Source organism: Choloepus didactylus, chromosome 1 (genome assembly GCF_015220235.1).
Source record: "Choloepus didactylus isolate mChoDid1 chromosome 1, mChoDid1.pri, whole genome shotgun sequence".
NCBI classification, from domain to species: Eukaryota; Metazoa; Chordata; class Mammalia; order Pilosa; family Megalonychidae; genus Choloepus; species Choloepus didactylus.
Window position 1 is genome coordinate 244877993 of NC_051307.1, and position 24192 is coordinate 244902184.

The following is a 24192-nucleotide window of genomic DNA, read 5'->3' on the forward strand; positions in this document are numbered from 1 at the left end:
TCCCACCTACCTCTGTCTATCTTAGCCTCCCCTTAGTCCCTCCAGTTTTTCTTAGATACAGCATGGGGCTAGTGAGGATGATATCAAAGCTCCCTAGGACCCTGGGAGCCCCCTATCCCAATGCTATTGAGCCTGTCCCTGCTTTGAACCTGTGGCTTTGACAAGCACCCGCAACTAAAATGCTTTCCTGCCCATCCCGCTGCCTCCCACCCTCTCCCCTGCTGCTTAGGGGGTGGCAATCTGCAGCCTCAGCAAGGAAGAGGAACACACAGTTGCTAGAGGGACTGTGCCCAGGGCCAGGGGTCAGTCAGGGACAGGGAGGGCTGCCCTCCACCTGCCCAGCACCCCTCAAAGATGGCCTGATGGCGGCTGTCATAGCCCTTTTCTAGGGGAAAAGGGATGGCCTGGCCCAACTGCCCCCATACAAGCCTCCCTCTTGCTGTGTGACAAAATTGGGGGAAATGACCACCTATGTTTATTGAGCACCTATTCTGTGCCATATCCCATCCTGGCCTTGTCTCCTCAGCCCTGCACGAGAGGCAGGTGCACCCCACTTTACAGGTTGGAGAAATGGACTTGGAGAACTCAGCAACTTGCCCACGTCTCCAAACCCATGTTCCAGCCTTTACCTGCTGTGGCTTAACCTGTTGAGGCCTCTTGTTTTCCTTCTTTACAGAAAGAGGAAAATTGGAGCCAAATGTACCCTGGACCCCCTCCAGCCATGCTGGCCATGCTGCTTCATTTCTCAACTTCTAAGACCCCCCATTTTCTGTGTCCACAATTCTAAGGGTTTGGGGGTCTCTGAGCCTGCAAATCAAATTTGCTGTAATAAGTGACAATAATTAACCCTTCAGGTGCTGCACTAGGGACTTAACCCTCACGCCCTCATCAGTCCTCACCACAATCATCTGAGGCAAGCCTATCATCAACCCCATCTTACAGGTGGGGAAGCTGAGGCACAGAGAGGTTATGGAACTTGCCCATGGCCACACAGCTGGTAAGTGGCAGAGCCAGGATTTGAACACAGGCTGCCTGGCTCCAGGATCCATGCTCATCACGGCTACACAGTACTAAAACTCCGGATTTCCGAGGCCAGAATTCTGGGGCTAAGGTTTGAAAACGGCAACTTTACAGACACAGAAGGGAGTCTAATTCTCCTTAATCAAATGTTCCTGTGAAAAGCCTCCAAGGAAGCCTCCACCTTCGACTCCCTGGGAAAACAAAACAAAACAAAAACAGAAGTACAAGTTCTAGGGGGTGGGGCTAAGAGATGGCTGGGTACCTGTGCCCTTTGGGCAATCCCGGATTGGTTTGGGGGCCCCCTGCTCTAGCTCCCTCCAGCTCCAAGTCCTGCTTTCGTGGGTACTAGTGGGGAAACTGAGGCAGAGTACTGAGATGGGATTTGAACCAGCCCCGTCAGCCTTCCCCGGGGCAGGGGTGAGTAGCCGGACCGAGGGAAGGGCTGGGATGGGGGGCGCGGTGCCCACAAGAACCAGTCCTTAGGTGGACGCGGCTGGAACAGCCTGGGGTGCGGCGCGCCCCGCGCTCCTCGTGGGCTCCGGCCGCTCACGTCTGGCAGCTCCGCAGCGCCCCCTGGCGGCGGCCGGCGTCCCTGCGGCGCCCGGTTCCAGCCTTGGGCGCGCGGGTGCGGCCCTTCCTGGCGCGGGTGCAGGGATGCTCCCCCGGCGGCCGGGCAGGGGCGCGCCCCGGGAAGAGGAAGAGGCGCCTGCGGGGTGCGGGGAGGTAGGGGACGACGGCCAAGGCCTGGCCCGAGGGAGCGGCTCAGGGACGGCCCGGGGAGCGGAAGGCGGGTGGGGTCGGCCAGCAGCGGGAGGTTGGGTGGAGTGAGAGGTGGAGGGGACCGACTCCCTGGAGCGCTGCCCCTCCTGAGCCTCGATCTCGCCATCTCGTGGATGGGATTTGTTCTTTCTCGCCGATCCTGGCCCCGCGGCTCCTGGACGTGCTCGGCTGCAGCTCTGTCCTGGGGAGAGGAGGGCTAGGGGCTCCCCCCTCCTCAGCGCCCAGCTGTGCGGGGCAGAGAGCACCCCCTTCCTGCATCACCTGGGCCCTCCTGGGGAGACTGGAGGCAGAGGCAACTGCCCTGAACGCTGCCAACGATGCCTGCCCCAGCCCAGCCCATATCCTGCACCAGTGGGGTGGGGACAGGGCGGTGGGCTCCACGTTTTTGAAGTCTTGGTTTTGTTAAGATGGAAATGCCAGGGCTAGGGGTGCAGAGAATGGCAAGGGGACCTGCCTAAAGCCACAGAGGGTTGGGGACATGGGTCCTGATGCCCCGACCCCTGACCCCTATAAACTGTCTTTCCACCACTGCCTCACAAAGTGGTGAAGCAGATGGCAAACTGGGGTGGGGTGGGGTGGAGGGTGTGCAGAGGGGAAGGAGCATGGTCAGAGTGGGCCCCCAGCTTCTTGACCCTTGGCCCCTCAACCATGCACAGACCTCAGGCAGCATCCTTTCCAGAAACCAGGCAGCAGGGACTCCCAGAAGGCAAGCCCTGGATCTAACAAAGGAAGGCGGATGCTCCGTTGCTGGTGCCTCTTGCCTCGGTTTCCATGGCAACCTCCTCCGGGACAAAGCAACGACTCAGAATTACCCACATCGTGTTAGCAGGCTGCAAGAGGGAGCACCCAGACCTCAGGGTACAGATGGGGAAACTGAGGCCTCAGGAAGGGCAGTGACTTGCTCCTAGAGTTTGCCGCATCAAGGCAGCCGTCACACCACGGGGCCTGCCTCCCAGGGATCCTCAGACGGTAATTGCACAGCTGGGTATATAAAATAATATCAGCAAGCGAGTGTGCTTTGAAGGAAAATACAGAAGGGTAAGAGGACAAGGAACTCAGAGGGTCTTCTAAGTCATGCTAAGGTATTTAAATTTGGGGTGTGTGTGTGATGGGAAATCATGGTGGGGGGTAGTGAGAACAGGCAAGTTATTTAAAATTGCTCAGGGGAGAGGGTTGTGATGATAGGAGGGAGAGTGTAAGGGAAGAGGCCGGGAGACCACTGCCGTCATTGAGGTGAGAGATGACGGTGGCTGGAAGCAGGCTGGTAGCAGTAGAGGCAGGACAAGCAGTAGAGTTCTGGAATGTTCTGAGAGTTGATGGTGCAGGACTTACTGATGGTTTGGGTGTGTGAGGGTGTTGACAAAAAAGGCAGGCTACTCTAGGTTTCTAAATGAGCACCTGGGTGAGCTCCTGTGCACCCCCTGATCCAACCCAGGCTACCCCTTTCTCCCCATTTACCATCTCCAGTTCCTTGAACTCAGTTTGCTGCCAGCAAACACTGTAAAATCACGTCTTTCCTTACCTCTTGCCCATCTGAGCTCTGCTCACCCCTCAACCCCCATGGTTTGGGGGACAGGTGGATTGGTGGGGAGGGGACAGTGCAGCACGAGGATTTAGGGGGGAGAGCTCCTCAAAAGAAAATGATATGGGACGGGCCAGTGGGGCAGACCTGAGCACCTAAGAGGTGGCTACTCTGATTATGCCTATTCACAGCTGGGAAAACTGAGGCCCAGGGAGGCACAATGTCCCAGCTGGACAAAGGCTGGCCTTTCCGCTTCACCATGTGGGGTGGAGGGGCTTCCCTAGGGAAAGTGTGGTGGGTTCACTTTGAGCCCAGTCTGGGGACAGGCTGGTGTCTCCGAGTGCCTTCCACTCCTCCTGCCCACCTGAGCTGTCCCCTGGTCCCTGACCTGACCGGCCCCCTGCGAGGATGGCTCTGTGTCAGCCAAAGGGCATCCACCCGGCGACCAGCCCTCGGGATGGGAGCACAACATCAATCCCAAGCCCTCTGACAGCACTCTGGAGCAGGCCCAGAGGCCCCACTGTCCCTTTCCTGTCCCCACCCTTCCTGGCGTGCTTCATGGGGTCAGAAGTGGCTGGGGTCAGGAAGAGAAGCACATAAACCTTGGCCCCTGCCATGGCCAGACCAGCCTCGAGCTTCCGACCTGATAAATGGATGGAGAAGAGGACAAAGCCCAACCCAGCGCTGACCTTTAGGGCTGAGAGAGAGAGAGAGAGAGAGAGAGAGAGAGAGTGCCACAAAAGGTTGAGCCCCAGTGCTGGGCGCTCCGGGGCCTGTGTTAAAACAACAGTGAATCCCCCCAAGGCACATGCAGAGAGGAACCTAGAACAGGGGCTCCAGCCTGAGACTCCCATCTGCCTGCCACCACCCTCCTACCCAGCCCAGCTCCTCCGTTCAGCTCCGGCCCCAGCCTGGGCAGTTCAACAAACTTTTATTACCCCCTGGATATATGGAAATGACTTGGGCCTTTCTCTCAAGCTGCTCATAGGTGGGGGGAAGGAGGGGAGTGCACAAGCATGTTTGTTTATTCATTCCACAAACATTTATCGGTGCCTGCTTTGTGCTGTGTCTGGTGCTAGGTGCTGGAATGAGGTGATAAAATCCTGGCAGGGATCCTTGAAGGCAGTGGGGGCAAGGGCAGGGAGGTGCCAACTCTGTTTGGGGTGATTGGGGCTGGGCATTGAGGGATGAGTAGGAGTTTGTCAGGCACTCCAGGCAGAGGGAACAGACTGGGCAAAGGCATGGATGTGTGAAGTGGCTTGGAGGGATCCAGGAAGAGCCAGTATGGGTAGAGATGATGGGCCATGAGGCCGGAGAGGGGCAGGGGCCAGGATGCTAATGCTGTGGTCAGTGGGGACAGGGTCAGGGTGGGATTCCTGCCTCCCTGACATGGTAAACGAGGAAGCAGAGGCTCAGAAAAGGCAAGGAAGGAATGATGGGGTCCTTCTAGGAAGGCCAAATCCCCCAGCCCCCCACTTGTCCATGGTTGGATGCTCCATACGGCCCCAGGCAAAGCATAGAAACATCTCTGGACCTCAGTTTCTGCATCTGTAAAACGGGGATGATCATGGAAAGGAAAGTAAGTTTGGTGCTGCAGGAAGGCTACACTCATAGCTCAACCATCTCCCTCAGAGGAGACAGAGCAGACCCCTCCCCAGACCACTCATCACCCCTGAGAACATCTTCTGGCCCCCACCCTGCCCCGGGCAAGGCAGAGTTCCTTCTGAGGGCCAGAATGGCTGGGCCCAACCTGGAGCTGTGGGTCAGTCATCTGTCAGAACAGAGATCAGATCTCTGGCCCCAGAGATTATCACACACACATACACACACACACACACACACACACACACACACACACACCCAGAGCAGTGGTGGACCTCCAGTCTCAGTGGTCTACATCATTAGCCATTAGGGAAATGCAAATTAAAACCACAATGAGATATCGTTTCACACCCAGTAGAATGGCTACTATTTAAAAAAAAAACAACAGAAAATTGTAAGTGTTGGAGAAGATGTGGAGAAACAGGAAACGTGTTCATTGCTGGTGGGAATGTAAAATGGTGCAGTCACTGTGGAAGACATTTTGGCAGTTCCACTTCTAGTTATATACCCCAAAGAATTTTAAGCAGGACTTGAACAGATATCTGCACACCAATGTTCATAGCGAAATTATTCACAATTGCTAAAACATGGAAGCAACACATGTCCATCAACTGATTAATGGATATACAAAATGCGATATATACACATATTGGAATATTATCCAGCCATAAAAAGGAATGAAGTCCTGATACATGCGACAACATGGATGAACCTTGAAGATGTCACTTAGAGTGAAATAAGCCAGACACAAAAAGACATATTGTATGATCTCACTGATATGAAATAATTAGAACAAGTAAACGCAGAGTCAGAATCTAGAATACAGGTTACCAGGGGATGGGGTGGGAAAAGGGAAGGAGTAGTTAAGGCTTAAAATGTACAGAATTTCTATTTGGGACTATGGAAAAGTTTTGGTAGTAGATGGTGGTGATGGTAGCACAACATCGTGAATGCAATTAACAGCACCGAATTATATATTTGAATGTGGTTAAAGGGGGAGATTTTAGGTTGTATATATGATACCAGAATAAAAATTTTTAAAAATATCCATGGAATTGCACGACATAGTGCAGTTTTTATAATGTGCTTTCATCCATTCTAACGAATGTACCACATCAGTGTAAGGTATTAATAATAGGGTGGTATAAGGGAATCCCGTATTTTATGCATGATTGTTCTGTAAATCCACTTCTCAAATAAATAAATAAATATAAATACTGGCACACAGATCTGTGATACGGCATGAAATGGGTTTCGCTCTTAACACAATAAATAACACGATCTAGCTGCAGGTCTAATAACCACCATAATTTCAAAGTACTGATGAGTGTAAGCAATATTTTGAGCGTAAACGGTATTTTGATGTGAACACAGCAAATGCTAATGTGGCTTGTTGGCTGTGTTAATAAATAAAAGGAATACAACATTTCCATTAGAGGTTAGTGACAAGCAAAAAAAATATACATATATATATATAATTTATTTTTTTTTATTCATTTATTTAATTTTTTTGGTGCATCCACGTTCACAGATCCCTCTGATTTCTTTCCAGACCCGCAGTCCTCAAAGCCTCTGTCCCCGGCGCCCGGCGCCACCGCCCGCAGTCCCGCGCACCACCACGAGGTGTCGCTGTGCGCATGCGTGGCCCGAAGGAGCCTCTGCAACCCGGACGTCGGGGTCCAGCCCTCAGGCAGCTTCGTGAGAGGCTCTAAGGGGCAGCGCCCAGAATCTTTTCTGCCTGCCTCCTGCAGCTTATCTCTGCACTGCACCACCCTCGTGCTGCACCTCGGGACTCCAGCTGCTCCCCCAATTCCCCATACCTTGATGTCTTTGTGCGTGATGTGCCTCTGCCTATCCACCTGAGTAGGTCCCACCTGAGCTTCTGAATCCACTAGAGCCAACACCTCCTCCAGGAAGCCTTCCCTGATGCCAGCTTAGGAGCCCCTCTGTTTCCATGCTCCCTGTGGCTTTGTCATCATTACTCTTTGACAGTATAGCATTCATACCTGTTACTGTGTCCATCTCCCCACTAGACTGTGAGCTCCAGGAGGTTGGCTGGGGCAATGCTTTTGCAGCCAGGCACATCTGGGTTTGAATCCCTGTGTGACCTTAGGTAAGCCACATGCCCTCTCTGGGTCTCAGTTTCCGAGTCTATAAACTAGAGAGAGAAGCCCTCCCTTCTGGGGTAGGAGTACAGATGGAATGAGATCTTAACAATGCAACACACCCCCGGCACAGAGCCTTAGAGGATAGCGGTGGAGCTGAGTCATCTCGCTTAGCAGTCAATGCTCTCTTCCCTTTAGCTCCCACAGACCTCCCAGCTTCTGCTCCAGCCATGCCTCACCCTCCAGCCACCCTGGGCCATGGGCAGGGCCTGTAGTGCACCCCATGAGGTCCCACAGTCCTCCCTGCCACCAGAAACACTTGTCCCTGGCTCTCCGTTAGTCAAGGGCAGAGCGGGCTGGGCTGGGACTGCGGCCACGAGGGGGCACCATTGCACCACAGATTTGCAAAAACTCATGTGGAAGGCTGGAAGGAGATGGTTCCAACCCACGGGGCTTGCAGAGCACTCCGGGAGCCAGGCTGGGACTCTAAGCTTGGGAAACTGAGGCAGCTCCCCCAGATTGCAGCTCCAGGGAGCATATTGCATCACCCAATATGGGATGAACACTTATCTCACAAAATCAGTAGAATCTGTAGGGGACTGAACTTTAGAGGTCCCAGTGGCGTTCTCACGCCTGGGACCTTCCAGGTTCTGCTTACACACCTCCCATGATGGGGAGCTCACCACCCCCAGCCCAGGCCACCTGGTCCATCTCAGGAGAACTCTGCCTTTGCTTCTCATTTTGGAGAAGTCTTAAGGGGCTATCAAATTAAAAAACAATTTTAAGAGAACAGCTTTACCTTGGGAAGTCATGGGAAGGAGAAAAACCTCAAAACCTAACAGTTTTTGAAATTTTGCAATGTTTTCAAGTCAGCTCAAAACTTTTCTAAGTACCGTGCCATTCAAGCAATGGATCACTTAGGGTCCTTGAGGCCCTAGGATGGGGTTCTGACTTATGGGGTAGCTCAGTGACTTCAGTGAAGCCCACTTTGGGTGTCCACGTGTGGTGCTGAGTCATCTCCATCTGCACATGGGCCACCAGTGAGCTAAAGTGGCCGTCACATGGCATATGGAGGTGAGATACTTGACAGGGATGAAGTAGGTCAACAGGACAATGGCGCCACCTTTTTGGAGCTCAGCCTGGTAAAATGCAGTCAAGTCGGGAGGCAGACACCCTGGGATCCAGCAGTTTGACTCCTTCGCACATCCAGATGCATCCACAAATGGGTCCCAAGAGGCAGACATGAGGACATCCACAGAAGACTGTGCGGAGCTGGGACCTGGGGCAGCCCTGGCGTCATCACCCAGATGGGACAGGAAGGGCACATCACAGAGGATTCTGCAGCAGCTAGCAGCCACAGACCAGATGGACATATGATAACAGCAAAGAGACTTTAATGCACGGTACTGAGTGCAAAAACCTTAAGGAACTGGATGATGTCCATAATGAGTGTTTGTATGACCAGTGGGTCCGCTAGTCACGGACCACTCTCTCAGCTCCTTCACTGTGAAGGGAGCCCCTGGTCAGATCCAATGCTCTGTGGGTGCCATGCCTGAGGATCAGGCACTCTGCAAGTCTCCCAATAGAGTGACTGAAGAGTATGGAAGGGGGTCAGGACGGTCACTTTGCCACCAAGTGGCCAGATGGTCGCCTCAAGGAATGGTGACACATTGGGCGCCCGTGTTTGTCCATGTTGTAGGCAGGTTGGACATTCAGAGGCAGAAGTGGCCTGATAAGCCTTGCTAAGTGGGAGTCCATGCTCTTGGGCCCGTATGTGACTCCTGGCTCTGTCACCATGACCGCCCCATTCTCATGGCCATCATGCAATTTCTGGGGTGGCCAATGACAAAGACTGGGCATTGTCAACTGGCTGACTCATCTTGTCTTCTTGGATGTACTGCTTTTTCCCTGGTGGATGCTCTCTGGCGGGCACTGATGTGTGATCCAGGAACCTTACTACCTCTCTACCTACGTGCCTCTGCCCCAGAATTTCCTGTCTCCATTCACACTGTCCTTCTCTTCCTGGGTCTCTACAGCTGGTCATGTCATTGGCTTCTGCCCAGGAATCTGCATCTATTCCATCTTGAAACTTGCCTCCTTCCTCACAAAGTAGATGACCGGATACTCTACTCACAGCACCGTCATTGGGAAGATGTTTCCTCCCCACTGTCTTTCAAGGTCACCCCCAAACTGGGCTGCAATGCAGCTGTCATCCACTTTCAACCTGCACTCAAGTACTGAGCCAACCCACTCATAACCCAAGCTTGGACAAGTGCTTCCTCTTTCAGCTGGTCACAGAAAAATGCCCAAATGGCCACAAGCACAAGCCACGGGACAGGCACTTGTGCAACTTCAGTGGGTGACATGGGACTCTGAGCTCCCTGCTCATGAAGCCGGCTCACACCTCTGGCGTCCTGCTCAGACTCCATCCTGGATATACTATTTCCATCTTACGACACACTGCAGACGCGCCCATCTGACTTTAGATTCAGTGGGTTTGACAGACCCAGCCCAGCATGGCAGTTCTGGATGATCACTTGCTGCCCCCTAGTCAACTGCGCTGTCTCCAGTAGGGCCCGGTAACACGCCATGAGCTATTTTGCAAAAGGCAGATGGTGTGGCCTTGCTCCAGAATCCCAGAGGCCTGTACTGTGAGTCTTTCCAACCACTGACACCAACACCGTCAGGTCTCTAGTTTTTCTAGCCCAAGTGCAATGCCATCCCGGTCCCACTCAAGGTTGGCAGCCTTCCCGGCCAACCTCCGAGCTGATCATCATTTTCTCCAGGCCGCTAAGAATCACCCTGGTAGCCAATTTGCCCCCAACCCCTGTTGCCTTCATTTGCTTGTGCCCCTGTAACAAAATGCCACCAACTGGGTGGTTTAAAATAACAGGGATTTAGGGTCTCGCAGTTCTGGAGACCAGAAGGCCAACATCAAGGTGTCAACAGGGCCGTGCTCCCTCTGAAACCTGGAGGGGATCACCCTTCCCTGCCTCTTCCAGCTTCTGGTGTTTCGTGGCAACCCCTGGCGTTCCGTGGTCTGCAGCTGTAGCCCTGCAGTCTCTGCTTCTGTTGTCACCTGGACATCTTCTCCCTGGGCCACTTCTGCTCTTCTTTACAAGGACGGAAGTCAATGGATTAGTTTCCATCCCAACTCAGTAGGATGTCATCTTAGCTTGAATACAACCACAAAGACCCTATTTCTAAATGAGGTCATGCTTTGAGGTACTGGGGGGTTTGCAATTCAACCCCTACACCTGGGGTCCCTGCCCAGGGGATTGAATCCTGTGTGCCAAGAAAGTGCCCCCAACTCAATGAAGTCATGCTTATCTGAGCCTATATTCTGACCCTGCTGATCAAGCACCCTCAAAATCTTATCCCAGAATCACCCCCATTGGCTCCTTTGAGTATCTGCTAGCCACTTCTTGCAATTCTTAGGCATGTAGGCCCTTGCCTTTCTTACCAGGCCCAGCAGCTCCCCAGCCAGGTTCTGCTGGGATTTAACCCTAATTATTGGTCTGGCAGCCAGGTGAGGCGGTGGGACAGCCCCCTGGGAGGGCACCTGTTGTCCTGCAGGGGAGTGACTGCTGCAGTAGCTTCCAGCCCAGCAGTGCTAGCTTTTGCTAGGGAAGGGAGAGCCTCCTTTGCACCTCTATAAGGCCCAGAGGGATCGAGAGTCAACATCGTCAGATGCCCCTGTCTGTTTTCAGGGTCCCAGGTTTCCCACACCGCGGCCCTGGACTTCACGTGACAGACCTTGGCCCAGCAGATTCGGAGTTCTGGGAATTGCACACTTAAGACTTGCACTTGCCACTCCACTGCGCCTCCTCTTCCAACTACAGGTGACAGGTGCTTCTCTGGGGTTACTGCCTGGGAGGCCCCCTAGCTCTCACACTTAGCATTATCTGCTTAACAGCCCCCACCCCCACCCCCATCTCCCCTTATCCCCCTGCAGGCCGTCAATACAACTTAGCAATAACCAGCCAACTCGTCTGGCTTTGTAGTCGTGGCCCCTCTGTATTTTCCAAATTTCCACCTTAGCATTTCCGCCCACCACCAGGACATGTTCCCGGGATGCCACTGGTGAAATCCTTAGCAATTGCACAGCCACCTTGTGCCAGGGACTCTCTGGGCCCCAACTACTAAGCAAGGCAGCCCCCTCTCCACCCACCAGGCGGCAGGGAGTCAGTCCCCAATCTCTGGAGCACTCCTGGGTACCATTTGTGTTAGTCTGGGTTTTCCTAGCAGCAGATGCTGAGGCAGGATTAAACACTGAAGGATTTAAGGATGGAGAGGGAGCTGGGCAAGGCTGGGAGAGCTGTCAGGCCAGGACGCAAGTCTGACCCCAAGAGAAGGAGAGAGGAAGGAAATACTGGGTGGAGGCATCTGGGTCTGCAGAGCAGTCTATGGGCAGATTTGGCAAGACTGAGTCAAAGGCTGTTGGAGGAGTCGGACGACCGCCGGGAACAGGTCTGCCTCAGTGTCCCTCCAGTGCCCTGTCACTGGCTGGAGGAGCCCGTGGCCTCAGTGCAAACTCGGTGATGGATTTCAGAGTGCAGCAGCTGGAGGCCTGCAAGGGGCCCTCCCTCCCACAACCATGACAATGCCACTGTCATCCATCTGGCTGCCCCCCAGGGTCCCAGCACCTGGGAATCAGCAAAGCGGTTGGTACATAGTAGATGCATAAAAAACCACTGTGCGTGGATGCATGATGAATGGGGCTGGCAGGACAGCGGAGCTCCGCGGGTGTTCAGGAAGTATCTTCCTTGGACAATGGTTCCTGCTGCCCTCTCCCGTCCCCACGTCTCCAGAAGGTCAGCGTCCCTGATGTTCCAGCTCTCCCAGACCTCACCCCACGGCAGCCAGTCCAGTCGTCCCAACCGCACAAACTGGACATATCCTCAGTGCAAAACTATGCTGAAGGGTTGGATGAAGCCTCTTCTTTTACACTAGGCAAACGCTTAAGGGAAATGGAATTGGGCAAACATCTTGCTCTGAGACCCATTTATCCTCAGTGGTCCTCATTTCTTAGCTGAAAGAACCTTGGGGGACAGCGATAGAAATTGGGGCATGTCCGTGAAGGGGACTTAGGATCAGAGCTGGGATCCCAGCCAGAGGGAACTGAGCTCCAAGTTGGAGGTCATGGCCTGAGACCTGGATTTAAGTGCGTGGAATGCAGGCTGACCTGGGCTCAACCCTCACTCTGACCTTCACTCATTGTGGGGCCCTGCCTAGCACCCCTGTTTCCTCATTCATCAAATGGGAATTCACAGGCTGTTCAGGAAGACTAAACATGATGAAGCTTATAAAGAAATATGACTACAACCCAAAACCCTTGAATCTTGAAGACGATTGTATAAAAATGTAGCTTATGAGGGGTGACAATGGGATTGGGAAAGCCATAAGGACCACGCTCCCCTTTGTCCAGTGTATGGATGGATGAGTAGAAAAACAGAGACAAAAAAAAAAAAAATCACCCAGTGTTCTTTTTTACTTTAATTGTTCTTTTTCACTTTAATTTTTATTCTTACTACTTTTGTGTGTAAGGTAATGAAAATATTCAAAAATTAATTTTGGTGATGGATGCACAACTATATGGTGGTACTGTGAACAACTGATTGTACACTTTCTGTGACTGCATGGCATGTGAATATATCTCAATAAAATTAAATTATTAAAAAAAAATTACCAAGAGAAAAAAAGAAATACAGCCTTCCCTCAATACTCAGTGAAAGAAGGTGGATTCACAGAAGGGCTCTTTAAATCCAAAAGATGGTCTGGATTTTAAAATCTTGGGAGCAATCGTGGAAGTCTAGTTTCAATGACCCTTAGAAACGCTAAGGTCAGAAGGAAAAGTGTTTTCCGAGGGCCCACAGGAGTGCCAGATATCAGGCTGCGTGCTTTATATGTGCTGCTCGTTTTATCCATATAGCAACCCTGTGCGGGAAGAATTGTTAAATGTCCTCATTCCCAGGTAAGGCAAACGAAGCCCAGAGAGGTGAAGGTATTTGCCCAAGGTCACACAGGAAATAGCCTGTGAACTGGGAGAAGCACCCAGGACAGTTGTAGGGGAAGGAGCAGCTGTGGCCAGCTCTGGTGCTGCACCTGAAGGTTTCCTTAACCCTCTCCATCTTCTTGAAGAGAATTCCATTCGTACTGGGTCCCTGCTTGATATGTGACCGTGGATGACAAAAATGTGGCAGTTCTGGTTTTCCTGTACCAAGAAAGAGAGACACAGCTGGGCCGGTGAGAAGGAAGACCTTGCTTCTGCTGGACACACTTGGGGACTGGGGGTCAGGAAGGGAAGGAACAGAGTAGAAGTTCAGAGATGGAGGCTTCAGGAGCCCCCGAAAGAAGGCTCAGAGCGAACAGGCTTTGTTTGGCTCACGCCTGAAGTTTTAATCAATCGCCACATCTTAAAGTTGGGAGAGTTTACATCAAAATAAAGCTTGGGAACTTGTCTTGAGAAATCAGAAAATCTGGCCAGTATTCCCAGAAAGCAGCCATCGCCAGAGCTGAGGAGAGCTGCCCCCCTCATTGGGGACACATGCTTTCTCGTCCCCATCAGGCCTGCTGAGCCTTCATCTTTGGCGATCACTCACAGCAAGAACTGTATTTCATGTCACAAGTCAAAGCTGGTGTATGCCCAGGTATGTGCACACACAGAGACACACACTTTTGTTTCATGAAACAAGTCCCACCTTCCAGAAGCGGGAAACACTTTGACATTGTCCACCCGATTCTACTTCATTCTTAAAATGCCGTAACCCACACCATTCAATTCAGCCCCACAGGACTCAACGGCTTACAGTCGGAAATCCACTGGGTTAGAGAAAGAGCAAGCCAGGGGTGGTGGCAAAACTCCATTTGTGGGGTCTGTAGATTTGGGCTCAGAGACGCTAACCATGTGCCTGGAGCACGTGCCCTCCCTCTCGGTGCCTCAGTTTCCCCGGGTTCTGCTAAGCCCCCTTTGCCCCAGAAACCTACACCGGAGGAGAAAAGCTGAATTCTCACATCCTCCAGGTTCCTGCTTGAGTTCACTGCCCAATCTGTTTTCTTAGGCCTCAGCAATGGGAGCCAGCGTTGGAGCTCCTGGATGTTATCCAGAGTCACAGACCAGCTGGGGTCCACATTTGGGGAAGGAAGGGGAGGAGAGAGGGGAGAAGGGAGAAGAAGGAGGAGACGTAGATGCTGAAGAGAACAAAGGATTATAAAGCTAGCATCTCTAATTATACTTCCGTTCTTCTACCCCTCTTCTACCCCACCCCCCACCCCCCGGGGCAAACTTGTTTTTCAGACAAATGATTTACCTAAGACATCAAATTAGGTCTCGATCAACATTTTGACATGTTGGCCAGGCTGGGGAACCCCGTGACAATCAGATACTGTTGCCAAACTCAAAAACATGTTACAAAAGTAAGGGGCCCAGAAGTGTTTTCCTTTTTTACTTTATAACCCTTTCGTACTATTTGAATTTTTTTTTTTACAATAGACATGTACTACCCTTTATCATTTTAAAAAAATCTTAAAATGATTTTTAAAAAATATAAGTAGACAACTAATCACAGTGGAACACGAAACGAAGCATCAACTTTGAGGACAGGTCAAGCTCCAACGTGGTCCCTGTGTTTCCATTCTTTGGTCTTGTAATTCCACTTAGAGGCACACACGGTGACCTTGAAGCTCTCCTTGGATCTTTCACTGCCCTAGCCGAACGCCCTCCGCTCCAGGGCAACAGAGAGGCCCACAAACCCAAGAGGGAGCAAGTCAGCAAAATTAAGTTAATTTACAAAATCATGGTAAAAAAACAAAAAACAAAAAAAAAAAAAACAAATAAAAACCCAACTCCAATGATAACGCAATCCCACCCAGGCGGGTTTGTCTGACAATGAAAAGAGAGGGCGAGCCGCGATGCAGGGAAAGCCGGGAGCTCCGGGGGCCCCTGCCCGGGAGTCTCACAGGGCGAAGGTGGTAAAGAAGATGTGCATCTTGGCCAGGAAGGTGGTGACGGAGCCCTGGCGCCAGAGCCTCATCTCCACGTCCAGGGCGAAGTCCCGCGGCTCGCGCACCGGCCGCCGCAGGAGAACCACGCCGGTGTAGGCGTTGAGCCGGCGCGTGCCGAAGTAGCCCTCTTCGTTGCCCTTGATGATGGACAGGGCGATGGTGTCAGTCGCGTAGGCCGGCGCCGGGCCGATGCGGAAGATGTGCGTGGGCACCGGCAGGTTGGTCTGTAAGTTGAGCTGGTAGTACGTGATGCGCGCCGGCGAGTTCTGGCACTCCATGAAGTCCTGGCACGTGGTGCGCTCGCACTTCCTGCGGGGGGCGGCGGGGAGCGCGGTGAGCTGGGGCCCTGGTGCGCGCTCACCACCCTCCACCCCCGTGGCTCACCCACAGCCCACGGCTCATGGCCCAACTCCTGCCTGCCCCTCTGTCCCTCTCCGGACACTGGCACAGGCCCACAGGGCGGCAGAGTGCCAGCTCAGGAGGGGCTGATCCAGGGTTGAAAAGACAGCTCCACCGCTAAGGAGCTGGGTGGCCTTGGGTAAGTCACGTCCCCTCTTGGTCTCAGTGTCTCATCTGTAAGATAGGGGAATAACCACCACCTGGTTCCAGTGGGAGGATGGGGCAAGTTTATGAGCATGCAGTGCTTAGCACAGTGCCTGGTATGGTTTGATAGTTCTGATTCATCTATGTGCATTTATCTACCTTCTTCCTTCCACCCACCCTTCCAACCGAATATCCATCCATCCAACCAACCACCCATCCAAATACCCATCCACCCATCCAACCATCCATCCATCCATCCATCCATCCATCCAACCACCCATCCACCCACTCATCCATCCATCCATCCAACCAGCTACCCATCCATCCATCCATCCACCCATCCACTCATCCACTCATCCAACCAACCACCCATCCAACTACCCATCCATCCATCCATCCAACTACTTATCCGCCCACCCATCCATCCGTCCATCCAACCAACTACCCATCCATCCATCCATCATCCACCAACCCACCCATCCATCCATCCAACCAACCATCCAACTTCTCATCCATCCATCCATCCACCCATCCATCCTTCATTCATTCCTACTTTCCTTCTACCCATCCACCCATTCTTACCTCCTTTTCTTCCCTTCCTCCCTTCTTTCCATCCATCCACCCATCTACCTATGTATCATCCTTCCATCCATCCATGCTTCCTATCTTTTGTTCCTTCCTTCCCTCCCTCCTTCCTTCTATCCAACCATCCATCCATTTGCCCTTCCACCCATCCTTCACTCTGACCCAGCTTCCTCCCTCCCTTCTTCCATCTACTTTTCTAACCTTCATTTCTTCCTTCCTTCCTTCTACCCAACCATCCATTCATCCTTCATTCCAACCTTTCTTCATTTCTACCTACTTCCTTCTTTCCATCCACCCACCCATCTACCCATTCATCCTTCCATCCTATCTCCCTTCTTTTGTTCCTTCCCCTCCTCCTTCTATCTATCCATCCATTGATTAAACTTTCCATCCATCCTTCATTTTGACACACCTTCCTCCCTCCCTCCCTCCCATCCTTCTATTCACTCAGCCAACCTACCTACCTTCTTTCCTACCTACCTTCATTTTTATCATCCTTCCTTCCTCTTTTATTTGCCTACTGACCAATGGCGTGGATTCCCTGGCTAAAGTGTTTTTGTTTCCATTATTTTTTAAGATTGTTTCTTTCATAATTGAGTCTCCTTTTGAGCCATTTCCCCTCCTGACCTTTCCAAGTACTAGGCTGATGGCCTGGCTGGGGCTCTGAGTCACCCCCTCCTGCTGGAAACCTCCAGGCTCAGCCATGAGCAATGCAGAGAGAATCCTCACCAAACCCTCCAGGGTGGCCTTAGATTTCTAAGTACCCACAACAACACTTCAGTCTCTTGGCCGCTGTCCTCTCCATCATTTAATCACTGACTAAAAAAAAAAAATCTCTGTTTTTTTCCCCAATTCCGAAATGGGACATGGCTCAGGCACTCGGGGGCCCAGGATATTGCCTGGAACAGAGTCCCCAGACCGGTGAGCCACAGCACACACGTTACCCGGGGGCAAAGGGACAGCAACGACCCCAGCAAGCAGCCTTCATCAGGCACATATTACGTGCCACGTGCCGTGCTGAGCATCTGACATGCATTTCCTCATCGCATCCTCACACCCCCCTTGCAGCAGTGCTGCTGTTATCACCCTCATGTGACAGATGGGGCTGCTGGGACCCAGACAGATGAGGTCCTTGCCCCAGGGTCACACATAGTCACTTAAACGTGCCAAGACACATGCACAGGGACATTCACCGAGCACTGTCTGTTATAGTGAAAAATGCCAACCCAGTGGATAAATCATGCACAGTCCACCCCGGGAAATGCCATGCAGTCTGGAGGAACTACGCAGCCTGCACGTGCCACCGTAAAGGATAGTGTGTGTAAAGTGAAAAAAAGCAAGCTGCCGAAGCATCGAGGCCCCTGCTGTGCAGATGAAGCTGGGTGGAAGGTTAGGCTGGGAGAAGAGCAGAGGTGAGCAGTCGTGCAACTTTCTGGGGAGGCAGGAACATTCGCTTTTGCTCTATACACTTCTATCCCTTAAGAGTTTTTTTATAAGCACGTGTCACTTTAGCCATTTAAAAATTTTAGATCTGGAAAAATACTTTACAAAATAAAATAGAGCAGGGAAATAAGCAGGCAATCTGGTACGAACAAAAGTGCTTTAAAAAAAACACAGGCTTAGAAAAGGGCAGGAAACAGAGCAAAATGCCGAGTGCCATCGACGACGGGCCCCAGCCTAAGAGGTGCCCCCGGGTCCCGCTCACTGGGTGTCTGTGTCCCTGTGAAGTTCCCTCCCAGGGACGCAGGGCTGGGCCTAGGAAGGGCTGGGAAGTCACTTCCAGGACTAGGTTAGGTCACCACGGACTGTGGCTTCCATCCTTGTCCTCCCTCTCAGTTAACTCACTTGAGAGATGCCGTCTGGTGATCAGCCCTGGGGAGTGGCCCACAGGGCGACAAGCTGAGGCCTCCTGCTCACCCAAGGGTGGGGGTGGTGGGGTCCTGCCATCCAGTTGAGCCCTCAGATTCCTGTGGGCCTGGCCCGAGGGTTGATGGCTATCTCGAGAGAGGCCCTGAACCAGATCTGTCCCGCCCGGCTGCTCCTGGATTCCTGACCCTCAAACTGCGTGGGATAGCAAATGCTTGCTGTTTTAAGCTGCTAATTGTTGGGATAAATTGTTACACAGCAATCAATAAATAATTAATGTTGTCTCTGTGTATGAGAGAGAGGGGGAGATGGACAGAGAGGTGGGGAGGAGGAGAGAGGGGGATGGAGAAAGAGAGAAGAGGAAGAGGGAGGGAGAGGGGGAGTGAGATAAAGACAGAGAAGGAGAGAAAAAGAGAGAGGAGAGAGGGAAGGAGGTAAAGAGAGGAAAGAGGGAGGGAGGAAGAGAAAGTGAGAAAGAAGGATAGAGGGGGAAACAGGGAGAAGAGGGGGGAGAGGAGAGACGGGGAGGAAGAAAGAGGAAAGAGGGAGGGAGGGACAGGAGAGAGAGGGAGGAAGAAAGAGTGGGGAGATAGAAGAGGAGAAGAGAAGGAGAGAAAGGGAAGGAGAGGGTGAGAAGCAGGAGAAAGGGAGAGAAGAAGGGAGAAAAGGAAAGAGAGGGAGGGAGAGAGAAAGAGAGAGAAGGAGAGGCAGAGAGAGGAAAGAGGGAGGGAGGGAGAGAAAAAGAGTGAGGAAGAGAGAGGGAGGGACAGAGATAGAAAGAAAGAGACAGAGGGAGAGAGACAGAAAGGAGGAGAGGGAGAGAGACAGAAAGGAAGAGAGGGACGGAAGCAGGGAGAAAAAAGGGGAGGGAGAGAGAGAAGGGAGATAGAAAGAGGCTGATGTTTTCTGTGAGCTTATTCCTTTGTCCTTTGTCCTCTGTATTTTGAACTTTCTGGTTTTTTGTTGTTTTTTTTTTCTGCTTTTGGTAAACTTGGACCAAAAACCAGGCAGCCAGGGCTGTGAGGAGTGGGAGGTGGTCTAGGCTGGGACCACCCACCCTGGAGCCTCTCCCCTGGGCTGTGTGGGGTGCCTGAGTGCAAGACCAGGGGCGGGGCGGGGGGCACTCACGTTTCGGAGACTCGGACGTAGTTGGGGGGACACTCGAAGCGCAGGCAGCGAAAGCTGCCTTGGATGTTGTGGCAGGTCTCAGCCTCCGAGCAGTTGTGGGTGCCCAGGGCACACTCGTCCAGGTCTGGAGGGAGGAGAGGAGGGGGGCATGTGAGAGACCCCCATGGCCGGGGCAGCCCAGCCTGGACCCCAGGCTGGAGGAGGGGAGGGCTCTGCCCTGATTTTGAGAACTCCCCCAGCTCAGGTACTGCTCTGCACCACACACGTGGCCCCTAATGGCCCGTCCTGCACCCAGCAGCTTGGGGTGTTGCTTTAAAATCTAAGTCATCTTAGGTCACCTCCTCCGAGGGCTTCCCATGCTTCTTGAATAAAAGCCCAGGCCCTTCCTTGGACCTTTGGGTCTTCTCTAAGCCCCTCCCCTTCTGCAAGGCTGCAGTCTCCCATCCCCAGGGGCCTCCTCTGGGTGTCCCCAACACCCCACCCTCATTCCCACCCCAGGATTTTGCACGTGCATTGCCTCTGCTGGAACTTTCCCCACATCTTCCCACCCTGGCTCCTTCTGATCTTTCAGGCCTCATCTCATCATCCCCCCACTCCGAGAGGCCCTCTCTGACCCCCCGTCCCTCACCCCCTCTCCTATCCCGTTCTGTGGTCTCCAGGCTGCCTGTCACGCTCGAAACACACCTGAGCTATTCAGCGTATCTGCTCCGTCTCCACCCTCCCCTCTTCAACACGAGCTCCGGGAGACTTGGGGTCCGGGTATTGTTTGTTCCCAAGGCGTCCCCAGCGCCCAGCGGAGGGCTGGCACAGAGCACGTGTTGTTGGGTGCAAGCCCAAGACCTGTCACTTGTAAATCAGACTCCAAGGTGCACGGCCATGAAGGACACCGCTGAACGGCACTGACGTGCTCACGCTGCATGTACACACAGAAACCTGTGTGCACAAAGGCCCACGGACACAGAAGGCAGCAGTGCGGAGATGTTCAAGCGTGCCACGCAGGTGAGTGGAGACACGGACACACAAACTCAGAGACAGTCCATTCTGGACCCTGAAACACACAGCCCAGTATGTGGGGAGATGTATGGACACAACATCTCTGACAAATGTTCAAGGAAGTCCACGTGGTGTGCCTGAGTGTGGGTGTGCAACGGCGGGCTGACCCAAAGACAAAAGAATAAATAAGTGGGTCCAAGAGACCACTTTCGGGGGGCACCTGCTGCTCAGCTCAGAGACAGCAGCCTCAGGAGGCCCCAGGGGCTGTCCCCTGCAGTGGGGTGAGCAGACAGGTCTGTCGGGGGCAGGGATGGGACCCACACAGAGACCCTGGAGCAACAATGATCTACTCGAGGGAGTTGTCCTCATCTGATCCCCACAGAAGGAAACTGAGGCTCCGAGAGGGGGATGAGTGTCGCTCAAAGCCACACACTGGTCAGTGGGGCAACTGGGGCTGATGCCCAAATCTGGGATCTGATCATTATGCTGAGATGATTCCCAACAATGATGACGACGAGACACATAACAGTAATAGTAACAGCCCATGTGCATATGTGGTTTACTACGATACATCAAGGGGTGGATGGGTGTTCAAGGCACTTTGCGCCCATGAACTGATTTGATGCTCCCGACACCCCCGGGATGCTGGCACTGGGGTCAGCCCATTTTGCAGTGTGCCCAGGGTCACAAGGCCACAGCAGGGGCACACACAGGGCCCCAGCCCTGCGGCCTACTCCAGACTCAGGCTGTGGGCCGCCAAGCTTTCCTGCAGGGAATCAGCCCATAACCAATCACCTCTCCAGACCTCAGTTTCCTCCTCTGTAAAATGGGTCATGATCCCCACTTCCCCAAAGGAAATCCAGCAAGAGGCCCAAGGAGGGTGGGTCCCAGGATGGGTGGGGGCACCGGCCTGCTTATTCATTAATTGCATCCACACGAAAGGAGGGAGGGCCGCCTTCTTTTCTTAACTTGTGCCCGGGGGTTGCCTGCTCTGCGGAGCAGGAAGTCTGACCCCTGGAGCTCGAGCATGGGGAGGGGTTGGGGTGGGCAGGAAAGGGGTGGGAGCTGGCCGGCGGGCCCGGTCAGGCGCTGATGGAGCTGAAAAAGGGAAGGGACAGCAGCTGCAGCGTGGCCTTGCCAAGCTCCCAGGAAGTCCTCGGCAGGACTCCCTGTGACCAAGGGGGCCTCACTCAGCCTCCATTCTTGGAGCGCTCGGGCCAAGGGCGGCCAGAGCTCTGGATGAGGCTGTACATCCAGGAATGTTATCCCAGTCTCATCAACTGACAGTGAGGCATCTGCTACAGAGCAGATGTGCAGAAATGGGAACAAAGGAAAAAAAAAAAGTGGCAATGCTGCAGAATTCAGCTCCCAGAAAGAGAGGTTTCCAAGGGCTTTTGAGGATGCTCATGGGATGTCAATGCTAATAGCATTAGTAATAGCTAAAAGTTATCCCTTATTGAGTAGCAGGCTGATAAGGCTACATTAATATAAAAGCAGGATTCAAAATTACTTTTAGTATGATCTTAATATCATTTTCTACGTGTATATGTGTATGTATGTAATATACACTTATAGATATGTACATAGATACACACACATAAAGATCAGAAAGAAATACATCTACATAAAGCAGCAGCTGCTTCTTTCAGTTACTGAAATGTTCAATGAGCACCAGCTTTGTGCTGGGCACAGCTCTCGGTGCTGGTGAACCCAAAAGATGTGGCCCCTACTTCAACAGAGTGGATACTCCAGGGAGATGATGGCTGAGTCTAAAGTTCTTAATATTTCCCTGTCCTTTCCTTTTTTTTTAATACTGAAGAGGGGCAGCATACTAGCATGAGAATCCAGAATATTCTCTTCCCCTGTGGCCAGCCTCCCGTCCTGCCCATGGAGCTGAGAGACCTCACTGTTGAGCCTGAATTAGAACAGGGCCTGAGAGAGCAGAAAGGGTAAGCTCTCCGCTTGGGGCATCAGAAGCCACAGACCCAGGTCCGGATGGAATGATCCAGAAAGTGGACGTGTGACGAGCTTGTCCTGCTCTGCCCTCCTCTGCCCCACGTGTACAGGGAGACTCTCTGAGCAGGAGAGTTTGGAGAGAAAGCAAAAGAGTCAGATGTGACGGTGGGGGGGCCTCTCCCTCACCCTGTCCTCCTGGGTGGGGGGCTGACCAGGCCATAGGGATTGTGTCTTGCTGGTTCTTCTGCAGCCCAGGCAGATGAACCCTCGCTCTCAACCCCTTGCACTGACGGGTGACGGAGGAGGCTGCGAGGGGGATGAGGAGCTGCCAACTCCGGGAAAAGAAGGCAGACAGAAGCAGCCTGCAGGGGCCCAAGGCCAGGAAGAGAGGCTTGTACACCATAAGTAGGCCCCAGGCGCCTTTTCCAGTTGGTTGTGGTGGTGGTGGGGGGGATGTCAGGTGTGCAGACAACCAGCTGCAGACCCAGGGGCTCTTTCTGGCAGACAACATGGGTACAGCCTGATGGAAACAGACCGGACAGTCCAGCTCAGCGCGGGTCCAGGGGAAGCCGGAACTCAGCCAGGGACTGTCCCGAACGTGGACGTGCTTTCAGCCAGAAGCGCCTCCAGGAACAAAAGTTGCTTCAGCGGCTGAGTGAGTTTTCCCAGAAGTGGCTAAACTTGTGCCCTGCTCTCAGGTAAAGAAGGGCCTCGGAGTCAAAACTAAAATCACGTTCTAGAAATATAAAGTGTCGTTTTCTGCACAGCGGAGTTCAGGGCAGGTAAAATCCTTACCTTTTACAGAGTCTGTATGTATTATTTTTTTTAATTAAAAAGCTGAGGGAGGCCTTTGCAGCCAGGGAGACCCAGGCTAACTTCTGTTGGTCCCAGCAGGCCTCCCAGTTGGTGATTTGCATGGGCTTATTTAGGACCTTTTAGTTTAATTTAATTTAATTTAATTTTTTTTTTTTTTTTTTTTTTGGTTATTCCAATCTACAGAAACGAATGCTGTCATGTTGGGACCAAGTATGCAGACACAGACTGGAATAGGACTTGTCAGGCACAGTGCATCATGCCCTGCCCTATATTCTATTCTATAGCACTAAAAAAGAAAACAAGCACAGCTGCTTGATCTCAACTAAACTGATTTCAGAACCTGTTTGTGGGTAGCAAGCACCAGCCTGTACAATGCGGGTCTAACTCTATCCTTTTCCGGGTGCTACTTCTGAGGTTTGGTCCCCCAAAAGCACCAGGACCTGCCTTTGAGGACCAAGAAGATGCTCACGGCTGGGGCAGGACTCTGGCTGCAACCAAGAGAACCCCAGCTGGGGACAGTGGGGCCCACGGAAGGCAGGAAGAGAGCAGGTGGTCTCAGCTCTGAGGTGCTGAGTGCTTGGTTCTCCCAGAGGATGCTGTGTGTCCTTCCCACGTCCTGCCCAGGTGGATTTGAGGCCCTGCTCCCTTGCCCTGGTGGCTTGTCAGGCCCAGAAGTCAGAGGCCTCAGTAACTGCTGATGGAATTCATCTTAAAATCATGGAATCTCCAGCTTTGAGGTGACATTAAATGTCCCAGAATCTTGTCTCCATCCAGATTTGCAACTATTATTATTATTATTTAAATCTCCTCTACTGTAAATTTAATGGGTGGTACCCAGCCCCCACTTGCATGACCCCAGTGATGGGGAGCTCGCTCCCTCTTGTGCCACCCTTCCTATCCCTGCACAGCTCTGACTGGGGAATGCTTTTCTACATGCAAGGCTGGGATATGCCTCCCTGGGAACCCCCCTTTCCACTACCCTTTTTGTCCACAGACCCACCTGCTCCCCCGTCACTGGATACCACAGAGACATGGGGACAGTGACTAGATCCTGCCTTCTCAAGAGCCACCCACAGTATCCCTAGCCCTAGCCCAGGGCACAGCCCAGGCCTGGAAAATTCCCAGCAGCAGAAAGACTGTCACCTTCCTCATCCCAGGCATAGACCTTGGTTAATGTGGCCACTGGTGGCACTGACCATTATAAAGTTTGTGCACTTGGTGTGTGAGCTCCAAACACAAAGCAGACCCTGCCCGGAGCCTGCCCAAGGCCCA

At 52.7% G+C, this 24192-nt stretch overlaps 1 protein-coding gene across 1 annotated transcript in view; it reads right to left on the minus strand.

The window, feature by feature from the left end:
• Window positions 1-13403: 13403 nt before the first annotated feature.
• FBLN2 (fibulin 2) overlaps window positions 13404-24192 on the minus strand; it is a 100928-nt gene continuing 90139 nt past the window's right edge. The window contains exons 17-18 of the mRNA XM_037802728.1: window positions 19156-19279; window positions 13404-15342 (exon numbers count right to left, since the gene is read on the minus strand). Coding sequence (XP_037658656.1) covers window positions 14985-15342; window positions 19156-19279 — 482 coding nt within the window. The 3' untranslated portion in view covers window positions 13404-14984. The remainder of the gene's footprint in view (window positions 15343-19155; window positions 19280-24192) is intronic.